General features: G+C 34.0%; 2 protein-coding genes across 2 annotated transcripts; both read right to left on the bottom strand.

The window, feature by feature from the left end:
- Positions 1 to 1,565: 1,565 nt before the first annotated feature.
- Positions 1,566 to 3,998, bottom strand: LOC130945145 (PRA1 family protein H). Its single transcript, XM_057873839.1, has 4 exons — positions 3,486 to 3,998; positions 2,863 to 2,999; positions 2,142 to 2,213; positions 1,566 to 2,041 (listed from the first exon to the last, which is right to left on the bottom strand). Exons 1-4 carry the CDS (start codon positions 3,908 to 3,910, stop codon positions 1,968 to 1,970), a joined length of 708 nt encoding a protein of 235 aa, XP_057729822.1. The 5' UTR covers positions 3,911 to 3,998; the 3' UTR covers positions 1,566 to 1,967.
- A 2,382-nt stretch (positions 3,999 to 6,380) lies between these two features.
- LOC130944598 (uncharacterized) lies at positions 6,381 to 9,462 on the bottom strand. Its single transcript, XM_057872985.1, has 4 exons — positions 9,365 to 9,462; positions 9,119 to 9,191; positions 6,922 to 8,742; positions 6,381 to 6,727 (listed from the first exon to the last, which is right to left on the bottom strand). Exons 2-4 carry the CDS (start codon positions 9,179 to 9,181, stop codon positions 6,662 to 6,664), a joined length of 1,950 nt encoding a protein of 649 aa, XP_057728968.1. The 5' UTR covers positions 9,182 to 9,191; positions 9,365 to 9,462; the 3' UTR covers positions 6,381 to 6,661.
- Between the last annotated feature and the right edge of the window lie 7,923 nt (positions 9,463 to 17,385).

Raw genomic sequence — 17,385 nt, 5'->3', positions numbered from 1 at the left:
AAGAAGAAAGAGAGACAGAAACAAAGAACAAGAAGAAGATATTACTGTGAAAGAAGAGGAAGAAGAGATCGAAGTAAAAGACGATGACAGAAAGAGCAAGAAGAAGATGAAGAATGAAAAGAGAGAGTAAGAAGAAGAGAGAGTACCTGAAAATGACCGTGAAGAAAAGCTAATGTTAGGGTTTTTCACAAGATAATACAAGGGGTAATAGTGGAATAATGAAAAATAACCATGGACAAAAAGGAGAAACAATTTTATTAAAAATTCCGTGTCCACCATCTTATTTCCGTATCCATCAGTGTCCTTCGTTTAGAAGTGGACACAAAAAAAAAAAAAAAGTGTCCCAGAGACACTGTATCCAATGTCCATATCTCTCTGTCCAAACACGTTTACATGTGTACTATCCATGTCTCTGTGTCATGTTCACAGAAACAAACACATTCATATAGACCTAAAAAGACACTAATTTTATATTGTATTTAATAAGACAGAATACACCATTTATTATTATACTAAAATTTTAATTTTACTCTTATTATTTTAGCATCACCATCATTGCTTCTACTTTTCTCATTTTTCTATCAGAATTATCGAAAACTACCACCACTTTTAAACCAAACCCAGAAATTACAAAACTCTTATTCAAACTAAAATTCAATATGTATAATAATAAAAATTAAATTCATAGAAATGTGGTCTTTGAAATGATTTAGAAGCATTCATTTCTATTTTTATACAATTTAAATTAAATTAAGAGATATAAGATTAACAAAAACTTTAATTTTAACTCAAATAAAAAAAATATACAGATTCAGTCTTTTCAATAAAAGATAAAAATAAAAAAAATTCAAACTCAGAGAATACAGGTTAAGACAACAAGCAATGAGATGCAAGAAAGACAATGAGGTAAGAAAAGGAGACTACAAAGATGTAGAAAGGGCATCGGTGGTTGTTCTCCATCTGCAAAAATCCTGAAGAACAAGGACATAGGCACATGTGTGAAAATCTTAAAGAACAAGAACAAAGGCACATGAGGGAAGGTGAGATAGAAGAAACACTCTTTGAAGAAGCCGAATTGCCGGTTGAGGACAGTACCATGCCGGTTGAGGACAGTACCATCGAAGCTCCAAACCAACGGCAGGTAGAAGGCTAAAATTATAAAAAAAAATAGTGTCCAAGTTAAAAATTTGTATCTCACCATTTTACAAAAAATACAAAATACAAAACAAACACTATACATATACTTCTGTATACTCCCATGTCTATGTTTTGATAGACATATATACCAAAAACAAACAAAATATAACTTTTCAATCCCGTTGAAGCTCCACCATGAATACTACATACTCTCCTCCACCGAAGGCCACATGCCCCCAATCCTCACCATTCCACCATTTTAAATTATATCTAAACAGTTGAAGAAAGCGGAATATCCCGTACCACACAACCACAACGCCATACGTGAACATCTAATATTTTAAGACTCGTCTTGTGTAAATATATAAATCTCACACGTCACACCTCGTTTAAAGGTAGAAAAATGTGCATAACAAGAGAGCAAAATGAATACAAATAAAATATATAAATGATCTCATCTTATCAGTATGCCAAAGTTCTTGTATACATCAAAATTTCCAAATTTCCAAATTTCTTTTAAGTTTATTTGTCTAGCACTTAAAAACTAAAAATATACAAAATTAAATAATAAGAAAGTAGGAAATGGATTCCTGACTCATGAAAGGCGCCAACCTGCTGATTATAAGGAGCCCCTGAGCCCCTGAGCCCCATATCCTTGGGACTTGGGAGGAAAAGGCCCACTATCCAAAACCTAAGACACTAACTGTCCCCCTAATTCTGCACTTGCATAATCCTTCTATAATCAGAGCCAAAGCCCCTTGCAACTGAATCATCGGAGTAAAATGTGCTTGATGAAGGCGGGTGCTTCGCTGTTTTCTCTGATTGATCAATCACCTACCCCTGCCGACGGGCGGCAATTGCTTTGCGGGGGTCAACTTCCTAAATGCAGCATGCAGAATCATGCCTACAGAGTTTTTGAACCTTCTTTCAGTAATCTTGTAGATATAGGAGACAAGATAAAAGAAATGAGGTAGCAAAAGGACTATGAACTCAGAAACACTCACTTGCATAGCTGACACTTAAGGCACAAAAGAGGGCCACTTGGACATTGGAATAAATTAGAATAACTGCTGTTACTGCAGAACATAAGATCCAAACCTGAGTTAGATAAATTGTTCTAACATATTCACAAACAATGTACTACAGACACCAGTTACCTCAGCATACACATACATATGAATATATGAAAGATTAAATGCCCATTTAGTTAGCATCTAAAGATCTTTTTTAAAAAAAAAATAAATTCCATGTAACTCTCTCAACAAACAAAAGAAACTAATATCTCTCCCTTTTAATGGTGAGGGACTACTCCAAGGTTTCCAAGTCCCAATAGACTAATTTGTTCCCCCAAATTTTCATCGGGGACCAAAAGATAATGTATGCAGAAACTAAGGGATGCCATATGAGATCAGTAGAAAGTTATTTCTATGCAAGAGAATGCCACAAAAGTTATTTCATATGCTACACAGGGAATAGTTTGAGATTTTCATGTTGTGTTTGTTCTCTGTATACCCCGCTGATTCCGCCAAACCCATTCCCTTGGCTGTGGTTTTGCTGGATACTAACTTCTGTTTACATATTAACCTCTAATTCAAGCCAAGCCAAGCAGCACATACCTATCTTTGAATGTTACAGTTACATTCCCAATAAAACTCATAGAATTCATAAGAAAAATATTTGTTTTTCACCCATTATCTAGTTAAGCCAGTAGAAATTACAGCTCACCGCATTGGGCTAGGCGAAGCAAACACTGCCGAGTTATAGGATATTGATCCAATTGCCATTTGTCATTGAAATACTTGAAGAAATCCCAAATTGCCAAACATGATATCAGCCCAACAAGAGCAATTGGCATCTGATACCTGCAAACCATAAAAGAAACACACATTCAAATCAAACAACAGCAGCAAAAAGCAATACAACAACTCAACAAGAGGCAGATTAAGACACCACAGGAAAGAAAAAGCACCAAACTGCTAAAACCACACTATGAGAAACAGAAGATAGCAACCAACCATGAAGCATCCACCTTAATACAAGAAATACCCCAATTCTAACTTCATTAAAAATATCAATAACATGCTGCACAAAATTTACAAAAATTAGAAGTATACACCTGAACTAAAAATCCAAATTCGGCCACTTTAAACACATTAACCACAAGCACCTAAAAAATAATAACAATAACAAAAAACTACTAAAATTGTGCAACTCAGAGCATCATCACACATTCATATGCACAATCTGCATAGATAAGCATAAAGAAACAGAATTTTCCCCCAAAAAACCACACCCACCCAACTCAATCTTAACCACAAAACAGCAAAGATCAAAAGAATCCCACTCACAAGGCGCAAGCGAAGAAGAGGATGAACAAATAAGCATAGTTACGAGCATAGCGCTTAACGTTCTCGTGAACCCTCAATCGCGCCTGGGCGGACGAAGAAGGGAAGGAGTAAGACCCGGAGAAGCCAACGAAGGCGCGAGACCACGACGGAGTGTCGCCGGCGAAGTCTTCGGCGGCGAGCTTGGCGAGGGGGTTGAGTGTGAGGAGAGAGAAGAGAATGGCGAGGCGGGAGAAGAGGGAGACGAAGAATCCAGAAGCAGGGGTGGCGGCGGAGGTGGAGGGGTCACCAGTGAAGGAGGAAGAGGAGGTGGTGGTGGTAGCGGAGGTGTTGTGGTCGAGGACTTCGAGGTAGCCGGAGTCCCGAAGCCAGGATTCGAAGGCGGGTTCGGGAACGCTTAGGGCTAAGGGATTGGATGCGAACACCATCGCCCTTCCCCGAAACGACGTCACTCGCGGTTGGTTGTTGTCGTTTTTCTGTTTTTCAGCTAAGCGCTCTCTGTTTCTTTAATGCACCTTGAAGTCTTTGCCTTCGACTTCCTAGTTCCTCCAGATAAATAAAAGAGTCCGTCCTTGTCCATTTTTTCCAAGGATAAAGCAATTTTTGTTAAAAAAAAAAAAAAACACTTCGATCATTAATATTTTTATTTAGATAATATAATTTTTTTGTTAAAAAAATTATTTAAATAATAATAAAAATTAGTTTTGTAAAAATTTTATTTGTATTTTGTGAAGGTTTTAAACCTTCAAAAAAATATTTTTAATAATATATTCGATTACTATTACTATTACCACTATTTTTTTCATCCTCATTATTATTCTTCCTATTTATATTATTTTCATTATTTTATCATCATCATTATCTCCTCTATTGTCATTATCACCAATATCAATATTTTAACATTAAAGTTTTTTTCCATTTCTTATTCGATGTTATTTTTTTAAAAGGTATTTGTATTACAACCACCGTTGGAGAAGGAACTTTTCAAAAATAAACTTATTAATAGTTTGTGGAGGATTAAAACCTCCCCCCCCCCAACAAAATACAAATAAAACCCCTCACAAAACTAATTTTTATTATTATTTAACAAATTTTTTAACAGAAGGATCGAATTGTCTTAAAATAAAAAAGTTGAGAATGGAAGTGTCTCTTTTTGGAATCGCTTTGTCCTTCGTGAAAATGGACAAGGACCGGATTGGGTGTTTACTCTAAATAAAAGGAAAAAGGATAAATTGAGCTCTGACTTTTTGATCTACAGACATTTAAATTTTTGAGAATTTAAAAATACATTTAAGTCATTCACCTCTTTATATATCGATTCTCGAGTCTAATTCGTTCAATTTTAAAAACTATCTTATGTGTGTATCGGTATCAATCAGGTCAGGACTCGGAGTCACGTTTGATTTTTTCGTTGAGTCTGACAGACCCAAGTGAACATAAGAGATCAATATGTCTAGATTTTAAAAAAGTCAGGACTTAAATGTATTTTCAAATTCTCAAGATTTAAATGTCTGCAGATCAAAAGATCAAGGACCTATTTGTCCTTTTTTCTAAATAAAAAATAGAATAAATGACATAAATTCAAACTTTTTGTTTTAGATACAAATAATTTTTTTTAAATTAAAAATATAAAATATTCTATTTTTTAAAGTGTGAAATATTTAAATTTTTTAAAAATTTAATTTATTTTTATATATTTTGGACAAATAAATTTAAGTATTTTATATTTTAAGAAATAAAAAATATTTTTATATTTTTAATTAATAAAAAATTTATAAATTTTTGAATTAAAAAATTAGAAATTTATTTATTTTTTATTTTAATATTTTTTATTAATTTAAAAGTCACAACAAACGACTTGACTCTTGGAGAGTTGTGAAAATTTTTGGAAAAGATAAAAAACCTTCTAAATCTAAATTTTACAATCAATTATCAGTTTAATATTCAAATTAATTCCTAAAAAATAGAACATTTTTAAAATTATTTTTAAAAAATTTTCAATCAAGTTAATCTTTTAAAGATTATAAATTAATTATATTTGTCTTTCATTAACTCCATTAATAATTTTTGTCATTAATTGATCATAGAAAATATTAATTGACAACATATACAATACTTGACATATCTAATTGGACGATAATTAGATATATTCATCAAAATCTATTAATTTATTCTTTTTTTCCAATTATATAATCTATATTTTCAACATAATTTAACGACAAAATTGATAGATTTTTATAAGCATATATGGTTAGCATCTAATTAGACATGACAGGTCTCATATATGTTGTCGGTTAATGTTTTACATCATTAATATTATTGAAAATATAAGTAATTTGTAATCTTTGAATGACTAATTTAATTGAAAAAAATCTTTTAAAAATGAATTTAAAAAAGTCTTATCTTTCAATAATTAATTCGACTATTATTCCATCAATTATCCTATAAAGAAATTCGTATTTAATGCTCACAATTTTTTACTATCCTACTAAAAGAATTTTAGTTATATTCTATTATGTCAGATTTAATTATTATAGTGATTGATTATTTAAGTAAAAAACATATAAATTAATATGTATAAATATATATAACTGACATTAGGCATTAAGGCTCAACTTAACCATTTTTGGCATTGCCCTTTCTTCTTTTCTATCAAAAAATGCCCATGGTCTAGAGATATTTTGATTGAACTCATTCATTCATTCAAATTCAGATTTTTTTTTCTTTGTTTGGACAGAGGAGTTGAATTTAATATTTCAAATTCAGTTCTATGCTCAGTGGAATTCAAGTTACTCAAGCAGTATGGACTAGTAGAAGTTGTAGCTGTAAAGCAAGAAATTAGGGTGGAACTCTGAAGAAACTGCAATCTGCAAAGCAGATTAACAGTTCCTTAATATCTAGAAAACATTTTAGAATCTACTAAAAAGACAGCAACTCCAAAGGTATTCATGGTGCAATGGATGCATTCCATTAATAAAACAGTAGCAAACTACATTATGGTCACCTAAGACATCAACTAGAACGAAATACAGCTAATACAGTTTGACCAAGTTCTAGAGTTCATACATGGTCTATCCATGAGTTTCTTGGCTTTTCCGCAAGTGTTACTCTTTTTGTATACCGAAGTAGATGAACAAATCGACTCGAAGCCACTTGTCACCACAAGAATGGATGTGTCATCATCGCTTGAGTTGCCTTCTAGCCAATGCAGGAGTTTTCTTGGGGATATAAACTTGGTAGCTAACCTGGACAATCACAAACGATTAGATTAGAAATATAAAAAAGGACAGAATTGTTACATGCATAACTCGATGTATCATAATATGAATTGTATCTAGAGATACATTGAATTGTTAATTGTTAAGATATCCAATTTTCCAAAGTGACATACTTTGAAAAATTCAGAATCTCAGAAATGAAGAAATGATTGTACACTCACCTGTACCATTTCGCCACCTTTCATCAAACTCATTGTTTTCCGCTCAAACTGCGAATCATGGTTGGATTCATCTTGCAATTTTCCGGAGTTATTCTCTACTGATGAGTTTTCATCGCCAGATTTATTCTTAGTGGAGTTGCTCACCTCATCGACATCTTTGCTACTGTTATTAACATTCTGAATTGCAGCTTGAGTGGTCCTGGCTGCATTTTCTGCACCACCTTCAGCCACTGGAAGCTTCACATTAGGAGGTGCAAGTGAAGCAGATGTTTGCTTGAATGCTAACTGCGAGTGCTCCTCGATTTCATCTTGTCCATTATTAGAAGGCTTAGAAACAGCAGAAGATAATCCTTCATTGTTATCAACATTATCAATGTTACTATGACTTGCAATGTGAGAAGCCTCGGAAGTATCCCCACCATTACTTCCCTCTGCGACCAATGACTTTTCCATAGAAAGTCTAGACACAGGTTTTTGCTTCAGTGATAAGCATCTTTGAAGTGATTCATGGGTAGACTCTGGTGTGGTCGACTCTGGGTTTTTTGTCCTGTAATCGGTAGATTCTATGATTGTTTCAGTGGGTTTATATGCATCACTAACCTTTTCTTGCGCACAGGTCAAGTGATTCTTGGCAGAACCAGATATATCTTTGTCCATGTTTAACAAATCACTGTTTCTTCGATGAGCGTTTAAACCTCTCCTCTCAATAGGAGAACTAGTTTCTTCTACAAAGATTTTATTATCGAAATTTGTCCCTAAAGCCTCGTTATTAACATTAGACTTACCTTGAACTCCACCATGGTTACAAGATTGCTTTACCTGGCTAATAAATTTATTTTTCTGATAGGAAATTTTTGCAGAAGACTGGATCCCACCTCGGAACTTCTTTAAGTTTTCCAACGCCTTCTGTCTTAGAATTGACTCCAAGTCATCACCATTCAGATTACCCTCAAAAGCCTCACTCGTCTTCTTCAGATATTCACTTGTCCCGGCACTATCAACATTCTTGTCTCCTATCTCACCCTCAACACTCAATTTCTCATCCGTTGTGGGAACTGTGTGATGATCCACCTCTCTTTTTGCGCCCCCTTCATTACTGCCGTTACTTCTACAAGGGTAATCATAATCATCTAAAATCTCCTCCTTATTATCATTTCTAGAAAATTCCCTAGGTTCTTCTGCCTCTTTTACAACAGTAATAACTGATCGGAGCCTCCTCGAATTGCTCTCACCTACATAATTCTCTTCAAAAAAGTTCTCTTTGGTCCTTTCATAACTACTTTCACTAGATCGACTGCATGATGAACTACTTCTGGGCCTATATCTACTACTCTTTTCACTCCCAATTCTCTCTTTCTCCAATCTCTGTTTCTCATTCTCTTTTCTAAGTGATCTTCCCCTGTGACTCTCATATTGATCATCATCACCGGCAGAAGTCCCACCCTGAAATGAAGAGCAGGTGCTCCGTGACCCACTGCTTCTTGAACTAACACTTACCTCTTTCCTAATCTTTTTCTTGTAAAGCTTCTCCTTCACCTCAGGCTCACTTTTTCTCTTCAACTTTTTCCTCTTCCTAGCATAGTGAGAGTCCTCACTGCTGTCACTGCTGTATGAACGTCTCCTAGCCCTCTTCCGACTTTTCACATCTTTTCTTGAGCGAGACCGATCCCTTTTTCTTCTGTAATTATCTTCAGAGCTAGAGGACACTGATGTGTGCAAACTTTTTGAATCATCATAGTCAGAGCTAGAAGAAGAAACATCACGGCGGCGAACCTTCTTGGATTTATATTTCCGACTCTTACTTTTACTTCTTGGCTTGGTCTAAAACATCAAATTAGGTAGATATTCATGATGAATTTGCATTACTGAGCACAAAAACAGGGATACCCACACTCAATTTTGATTGGAAAACCCAACAACCAATCAAATTTGTCCTCGTGCTCATACAACAACAACAACAACAACAACATAAAAATGCTACATTGAAAAACCAAAACGAAAACCTAATCCCAGAAAGAAAAGGATTTTCCTATCAGGCTGATGTATATGATAAAACAACCACTAGATTCTTGAGTTCGCAAAACACAGGGCAATATCAGAAATTCAGTTTCTTTTTCCTAAAATTTTGTAATTCGAAGCATAAAATCAAATACCCTAAGATACAAAATAATGATTGAATTTAAATGAGAGTACCAACCTTAGACTTGGAGGAGTGCTTGGAACGTTTCTTCTTGAGTGAAGCGGAGGATTTCTTCCCCATTTCAAGCGACCTGCAAAATCACGATTTAAAAAACAAGAGGGGAAAAAACGAGAGAGAAAAAAGGAGAAGCTGTTAATAGGCAAAAGAGGAATTGATGGAACAAATAATTGAAGGGAGAAAGCAAAAGGGTAAAAGAAAGTTTGATGCTTTTTGCGGATGTGTGAATCCAATTGGCACTATTACCCTTTTTCCTCTGAAATCCTTTTCGCTGCTCAAACCTATTTATACCATTAAAGCCACTCCTTTGTTCGAGATCAACTAACTCTCCGCCACAGACTGGGAACTAGGAAGTGTGAACAAGTAATTCATTTTTCGAGTTAATAGTCAAATGAAAATAAAATATTTTTTAAATTTATTCTAAAATTTTTTTTAATTAAATTAGTTTTTTAAAAATTATAAATTAATTATATTTGTCCCATAATTTTTTTTTAAATATTAATATTGTAAAAGGTTAAGGATAACATATATAATACTTAATATATCTAACTAGATATTGATTAAATATGTTTATGAAAATTTATTAATTTAGTTATTTTTTTCAATTACAAAAATTCTATTTCTAATATGACTTATTGACTAAATTGATAAATTTTTGTAAACATATTTAGTCAACGTTTAATTGAACATGTTATGTATCATGTATGTTATCAGTTAACATTTCACATCATCAATCGGTTGACGAAAATTATGAGTGGCGTAACTAAAGACAAATATGATTAATTCGTAATCTTTGAAAGACCAATTTAATTGAAAAAATCTTTTAGGAACGAATTTAAATAATGTCTTATTTTTTAGGAACTAATTTGGTTATTAACTCTTCATTTTTTCTTTCTTTTTTTCTTATTTTAAGCTTTTACAAAAGCAAAATATGAAGCAAAACAAGTGAATAATTGTATAAGAAGACATCAGATTTTATGGTCCAAAACGTTTCGAACATTAAATGGTCCTATAACAAAATATATTTTTTAAGTTTTTTTAATAACGGTTAAATAGTCATTATTTAATTTTAATTATAAATTAATCTTTTATATATTATTTAATTATAAAATCTATTTTTTATTTTATAAATTATTATTTTATCATTTATCTATCATATTTATTGATAATAAAAAACAATAACGAATTAGATATTCCATTAATCGTAATAAATATTTTGACAATCCTAATTAATTAGAATTTTATCCTTGATTCGTTACATCGTATTTATTAGATAATCAATCGATTGAATACACAAAACAATCGATTAAATTTCTGATTTTCTCAAAATTCAATCAATTAGAATCTATACACAATCAATTAAATTTTAAAAGACATGTGAATTTTTTCTTAATCAATATTATTCATGTTACCCAATAAATTAAAGTATTCAAAACAATATGAGGTCTCAATCTGATGCAACCCCTTACCATCTCATTCCCATCTACGAATTATTGACGACTATAAAATTGAATATTCAAGCCTAAAAAAAAAAACTATCTTTCTTTTAATAAGCCTAACCTCAAACCAGGTCTTTGTCATTACGCATGCATAGCCTCCAGTATGAGAATCAAGGCATTCTACTAGGGCAATGCACACATGTGAAAACATTTTGGAGCTAACTAGTTTAAAGTAGACTTTGTTAATTGAATGCTAACTAGTTTAAAGTAGGCTTTGTTAAGTGAATTATCTGCATACTCAAGGTCATGGTTATCAAAGATTTGAATAATGCTGGAAAGACTAGCAAGATGTTGCAGATGGATTTCCAGGTAGTCATTCTTTCTGTCTTCCAAAAACAAGCGAATACCTGTTACAGGCCTATGTCCACTGTTAACCTACAATGCATGTAATAAACTTTAATTGATTGGGTAACATGAACAATCGATTGAATAAGAAAAAATCCACATGCCTTGCAAAATTTAATGGATTGTGTATCAATTCCAATCGATTGAATTTTGTGAAAAACTAGAAATTCAATCGATTGTTTTGTGCATCTAATCGATTGAATATCTAACAAACACAATATCACTAATCTATCCGGATGTAACAGATCAAGGATAAAATTCTAATTGATTAGAATTGCTAAAATATTTATTATGATTGATGGAAGATCTAATTCGTTATTATTTTTATTTTTTATTTTAATAAACATGATAGATAAATGATAAAACAATAATCTATAAAATAAAAAATAAATTTTATAATTAAATAATATATAAAGAATTAATTTGTAATTAAAATTAGATAAGAACTATTTAGCTGTTATTAAAAAACTTGAAAAATATATTTTGATATGGGACCATTTAATAGTTTAAACATTCTAAAACCATCGAGTGATTTGAGTTTTTTGTTTTTCATTGAATTACTGATGTTCAAATTTTGTCATTTATTTTCTCTATTTAGCATTTACTATTGAGACATTATTATTGAATGGGCTTCTTTTTATTTAAATAAAATAAATTAATTATTTACTCAAATAAATCGAAACACAAAATTTTACCATTTTAAATATTTAGTTACATTTTTGCTGACAAAAAAAAAAATAAAAACATACACTACAGAAATTGCGAGATAGCATTTTCGCATTTCCTGACAGGTTTGTCTTTATAACTAACAAAATTATAGAGAAATTTTCTCCAATTTTTAGAGACCATAATAGAGAAAATGGAAAATATTTTTGAACCTGGTGCCTGTGAAAATGGAAGCATTAACGTTCAAAAACTTCTTTATAAATACCAAAGTAGCATAGCAAATTAATCACAACTACATACCTCTATTTATCATTCTGCTCATCTCTATCTCTCATTCTTCACCTTTTTCTCTTAAAGTTAACACAAAATGGCAACTCAATGCGTTAATGTTATTATTTATCCAAATGCAACAATTAGACACAACGATGATAGTACATCTTTTGAATGCAATGATTGAGTTACAGTGCAAACATGGGAGTTACATTCATTGATTGAGTTAGAAAGTTTGACTCTGGTGAACATGAATTTACTAGGGAGGAAACACATAAGAAAAATAGAATTTCGATTTTTATTTGTCGATGAAAGTCAAAGAGTGTGTTATGACTTAAAGATGATGAACATATTCGTGCTATGTTCGAATTGCATGAGAAGATTATGGTACAACAAGTGATGGAGCTTTACATTAAGATCAGGGACATAATTTAAAGTTTTTCGTCTTCATGTTCATGCATGACGAGTTCTATGCCGGGACCGAGCCACAGCCAAGGGAAGCATCATTTGTACCCCCTAGTGCTGAGTTTTCAGAAGACTCATAGACGTTCAAGGATTGGATAAAAATTGGTTTGGAAAACTACAGTAATGATGAGATGGAGTCCCTTCCAAAAACACAAGATTTTGGATTTACGCAATCACAGTTCATCTTTCTGCCATCACCTCCTCTTCCCCTCGTTCGCAAGTTCCAAGCTATTATTCTACATTGGACCTTGATGCTATTAAGTTTGATTCATTGTCTTTTGGTCTCGAGACCCCTGATGACTACAACATAGATAGGAGTGTGGAGTTGTGACTCGAGCACAGATTCTATAACAGAAAATATGTACACCTAGCCATCAAAAAATTACAACATTCGGAGAAGCATTGAGTATCGAATATTGAGTTTGATCAAATGAAGTACCACTGTCGTTGCAAGCATTATGCAGCTAGTTGTAGATAGAGCATTCAGGTTGCTTATCATCAAAACCTTAGATACTAGGAGAATCGCAAGTGTGAGGCACATCATACATGTTTAGCAACAACTTATGTCCCAAAATCATGCACAACTAGATTGCAACCTGATAAGGGTACTTCAGGAAGCTATGGAGAAAAGTTACAAGTTCAAGGCATCAAAAAGAAAGGTTTGAATGGCAAAACAAAAAGCAATTGCTCAGGTTTATGGAGATTGAGAAGAGTCATACCACCAACTTCTGAGTTGTTGAATGTGATAAATTGCCTTTTGGCCAGTATGGTGCATGATCTCCAACTTGTCCATATTATCGAGTTGATCTTCGAAACTTTAACTCTATGCAGTTTGATAAAGTATTCTAGACATTTTTCCCTTGCATTGAAGCATTCAAATATTGCAAGCCTCTTATATCTATTGATGAAAAGACTCATCTTAATGAAAAATATGGAGGGGTTCTATTAATGACCATTGCACAAGATGAGAACTCAAACATCCTTCTAACTGAATTTGCACTGATTAAGTCAGAGACAACAGAATCTTGGTCTTTCTTTTTAAAGAATTTGCGTCATCATGTTACCCCACAACAAGACATCCTTAATATCCAATAGGGATGGAGCAATTTGCACAGCAATTAAGGCAGGAAAAATGGGTGGACATCTTCTTCTGCATACCATGTCTACTGTATTTGTCATATGGCTACGAACTTCATGTCTAAGTTCAAGTTAAAGAAGAGAAGCAAGACTTGGTCAATGTTGCATATTCTCCAACCAAGGAAGGTTATTAGTACTACTTGAGAGCTCTTAGAAACAAAAAACAAGAAATGGTTACTTGGATAAACCCCTTCAAAAATGAAGTGTGGCTGCAACACTGTGATTCGAGCAAACGGTATGGACACATGACAACTAACATATCTAAACTCGTCAATGTTGTTTTGAGAGAGACACATAACCTAACTGTTGCGGCAATTATCCGATCCACGTACATATGGTTACAAGAACATGTACCAACACTACATCCTATCGAGACAAGAACTTATGTAATTGACGGTCGCATATCCGTTGTCAGGATACCAATCGCCTAAGACTCACTCTCAAATTGTGCTCTCCAAGCACCATACCAATCAACATGCTTGGTTGGCCACCACTTGTCATCACGTCTGACATTTACATGCAATAGACCGTCGATGTTTACTAGTGGCTCTGGAATGTGCTGTTGTCCTCCAAACTGATGCAACACTTAGTCATTATGGTAAAACTCTATGTACTGGAAGCACACAATAGGCACCACAGTCATCCAACTCAACCTCTCACTGTCACTCCTAATCCACAGCGGTGAAAGAACTTGCAATTGCAGGAAATCGTAAGTTGTTCATTGAAACTGTAATGATAAGTGTATAATTGAAAAGACAATAAAGTATAAAAGAATAATAAATAGTGAATTAAAAATAAATAATAAATTATATACCTTGTCAAAAGAGACAAAGTCCAACTGCTGCCTCCATTGTTGCAATCTCTGTCCCATCAACCTAAGGAAACAAAAATGATACAAAACTTTTAAGAATGATTTAAATAAAAAGATACGTTAAATTCCAAAGAACTTAAAATAATTTCCATATCTCATAGTTAGCGAAAATGACAACGTGTCTCTGTTTGGGAGACACTAGTTTAAAAATCTATTATATCAGGATAGAAGAAGAGGGATATAACCTGCTAAGTCATCCACCTCATAATTGATAGCCATATCCAAAGAATGATAAATCTATGCAAGCATCGCCAATCTCCATGAATATAACTGACATCGCTCCAAGTCAAGGAGTAACAGGATCCATCTGATTGTTGGGTTTTTGGGCTCCCTTCCTATGTGGAGAAAAAGCCCAAATGCTAGTATCCAAGCCCATGATTAGTTGAAGTGGCTGAGGTGAGTTAGGGTTGAGAGAGAGAGGTCATTTTTGCAAGGAGAACACCAAACACTAGAGAGAAGAGAGGAGAGAAAGTCATTTTCGCACATACACAAAGCTGTCTCTGTAAATTGGTCACTGCAGATTCGTTAACCGTTGGAGCGAGCTCAAATTTGGACAGTGTGTTCTACACATCTGGTTCTTTGATTTCACCGTTCGGATCTTCAATTCGACATCTGTAGCTGGAGATATTGGCCACGTACAGTAGCTCTATTTTTGTGGTATTTTCATCTTCTTGTTCTTGTTTTGAAAGCTTTGAAGCTTGGGTTGTTTGACTTGTTGTATGCACGTTTTGTGCAGTAATTTGTGACTCTCTTGTACCCTATTTTTCATCATAGTGAAGCTATATCCTAGTCTTGGTGACTCGTGGTTTTTACTTCTCTCATTGAGGAGGTTTTCCACGTTAAAAATCTTGGTGTGTTAGCTTGCTTATAATTTTTGGTTTATGTGATTTTTCCGCTGCTATTGGGTATTATTGTGCTGGTGTTAATACTTGTTGTGAGTGGATATTGTTGCTCCTCTGATTCTTGCAAGTAGGGAATTGTGTTTTATTCCTATCAATTGGTATCAGAGCTCAGTTTTGGGTATTTGGTTATAACTTGCTTGAAAGATGGAGGCAAATAATTCTACTAGGATGATAAGTTTGAATGGCACTAATTACCATCTATGGAAGGGCAAAATGAAAGATTTGTTGTTTGTCAAAAATCTACATTTACCCGTATTCTCTACACAAAAACCAGAATCTAAAACAGATGAAGAATGGGAGTTTGAACACCAACAAGTTTGTGGTTTTATTAGGCAATGGGTGGATGATAATGTTTATAATCACATTGCTAATGAGACTCATGCTAGGGCTTTGTGGAATCAAATTGAATCCTTGTATGCTTCCAAGTCTGGCAACAATAAATTGTACTTGTTGAATATGTTGATGAATTTGAGATACAAAGAGGGGTCACAAGTATTAGATCACTTGAATGAATTTCAAGGAGTTCTGGATCAGTTGTCAAGCATGGGAATCAAGTTTGAAGATGAGGTTCAAGGATTGTGGTTGCTAAATACTCTACCAGATTCTTGGGAGACATTTCGTATCTCTCTCACTAATTCTGCTCCGAATGGTAAAGTGAGCATGCAACTTGTTAAAGGTGACATTTTAAATGAAGAGATGAGAAGGAAGACGCAGAATTCTTCGTCACACTCTGAAATGTTAGTCACTGAAACCAGGGGGAGAAATCAGAATAGAGTTCAAAAGGGTAGAGGTAAAAGCAGGAGCAAATCCAAGGGAAGATACAAGAATGTTGAGTGTCACTACTGTCACAAAATGGGTCACGTTCAAAAATATTGCTATCTTTGGAAAAAGGAGAACAAAGGTAAGCAAGAAAAGAAGGATGATGGTGGTAATGATCGTGTATCTTCTGTTTCAGATGATCTTCTTACTGTTGATATTGCTGATTATGAGTACAAGGTCAATCTTGTTTCTGATGATGAGTTCAGCTGGGTAATTGATAGTGGCGCCTCAATACATGTTACACCGAAGAAGGAGTTCTTCACTTCTTATACTCCAGGTAATTTTGGAGTGCTTAAGATGGGTAATGATGGTTTGGCCAAGGTTATTGGTGTAGGAGATGTTTGTCTTGAGACCAATATGGGAATGAAGCTACTACTTAAAGATGTTAGACACGCTCCAGATGTTCGCTTGAATTTGGTTTCAGTTAAAAGGCTTGATAATGAAGGCTTTGTAAACACTTTCGGCTTTGGACAATGGAAGCTTACTAAAGGCAACTTAGTGGTGGCTCGAGAAAAAGGTACTTCAAGTTTGTATGTGATGCATGCCATGATTGCAAAAGGTAGTGTGAATGCGATTGAAAGTAAAGAAGTTTGTAGCTTGTGGCACAGACGTCTTGGTCATATTAGTGAAAAAGGACTTAGCTATTTGGCTAGAAAGGATGCTCTTTCAGGTTTGAAGAATGCAGAGTTGGAGAAATGTTCTCATTGCATGGCTGGCAAACAAAGAAGATTATCCTTCAAGAAGCATCAACCTTCAAGAAAATCAGAATTCTTGGAATTGGTGCACTCCGATATTTGTGGTCCTTTGAAGGTACGGTCTTTTAGTGGAGCTATTTACTTTATTACTTTTATTGATGATCATTCAAGAAAGCTTTGGACTTATGCTTTAAAAACAAAGAACCAAGCTTTGGAAAAATTCAAACAATTCCAAGCTTTGGTTGAGAGGCAAACAGGTAAAAAGCTTAAATGTATTCGCACTGATAATGGTGGTGAGTATTGTGGACCATTTGATGTGTATTGCAAGCAGCAAGGCATTAGGCATGAAAAGACACCTCCTAAAACACCTCAGTTGAACGGTTTGGCAGAAAGGATGAATAGAACACTGATTGAAAGAGTTAGGTGTATGCTTACTGAAGCTAAGCTACCTAAAGTCTTTTGGGGTGAAGCGCTACTTACAGCGGCTCATGTGATTAATCTGAGTCCTACAATTGCTTTGGACAATGATGTTCCGGATCATGTTTGGTCGGGTAAAGATGTCTCGTATGGTCACTTGAGAGTCTTTGGATGCAAAGCA

This window comes from Arachis stenosperma, chromosome 8 (genome assembly GCF_014773155.1).
Source record: "Arachis stenosperma cultivar V10309 chromosome 8, arast.V10309.gnm1.PFL2, whole genome shotgun sequence".
In the NCBI taxonomy this organism is placed as follows: Eukaryota; Viridiplantae; Streptophyta; class Magnoliopsida; order Fabales; family Fabaceae; genus Arachis; species Arachis stenosperma.
This window is presented reverse-complemented; position numbering and strand designations above follow the sequence as displayed.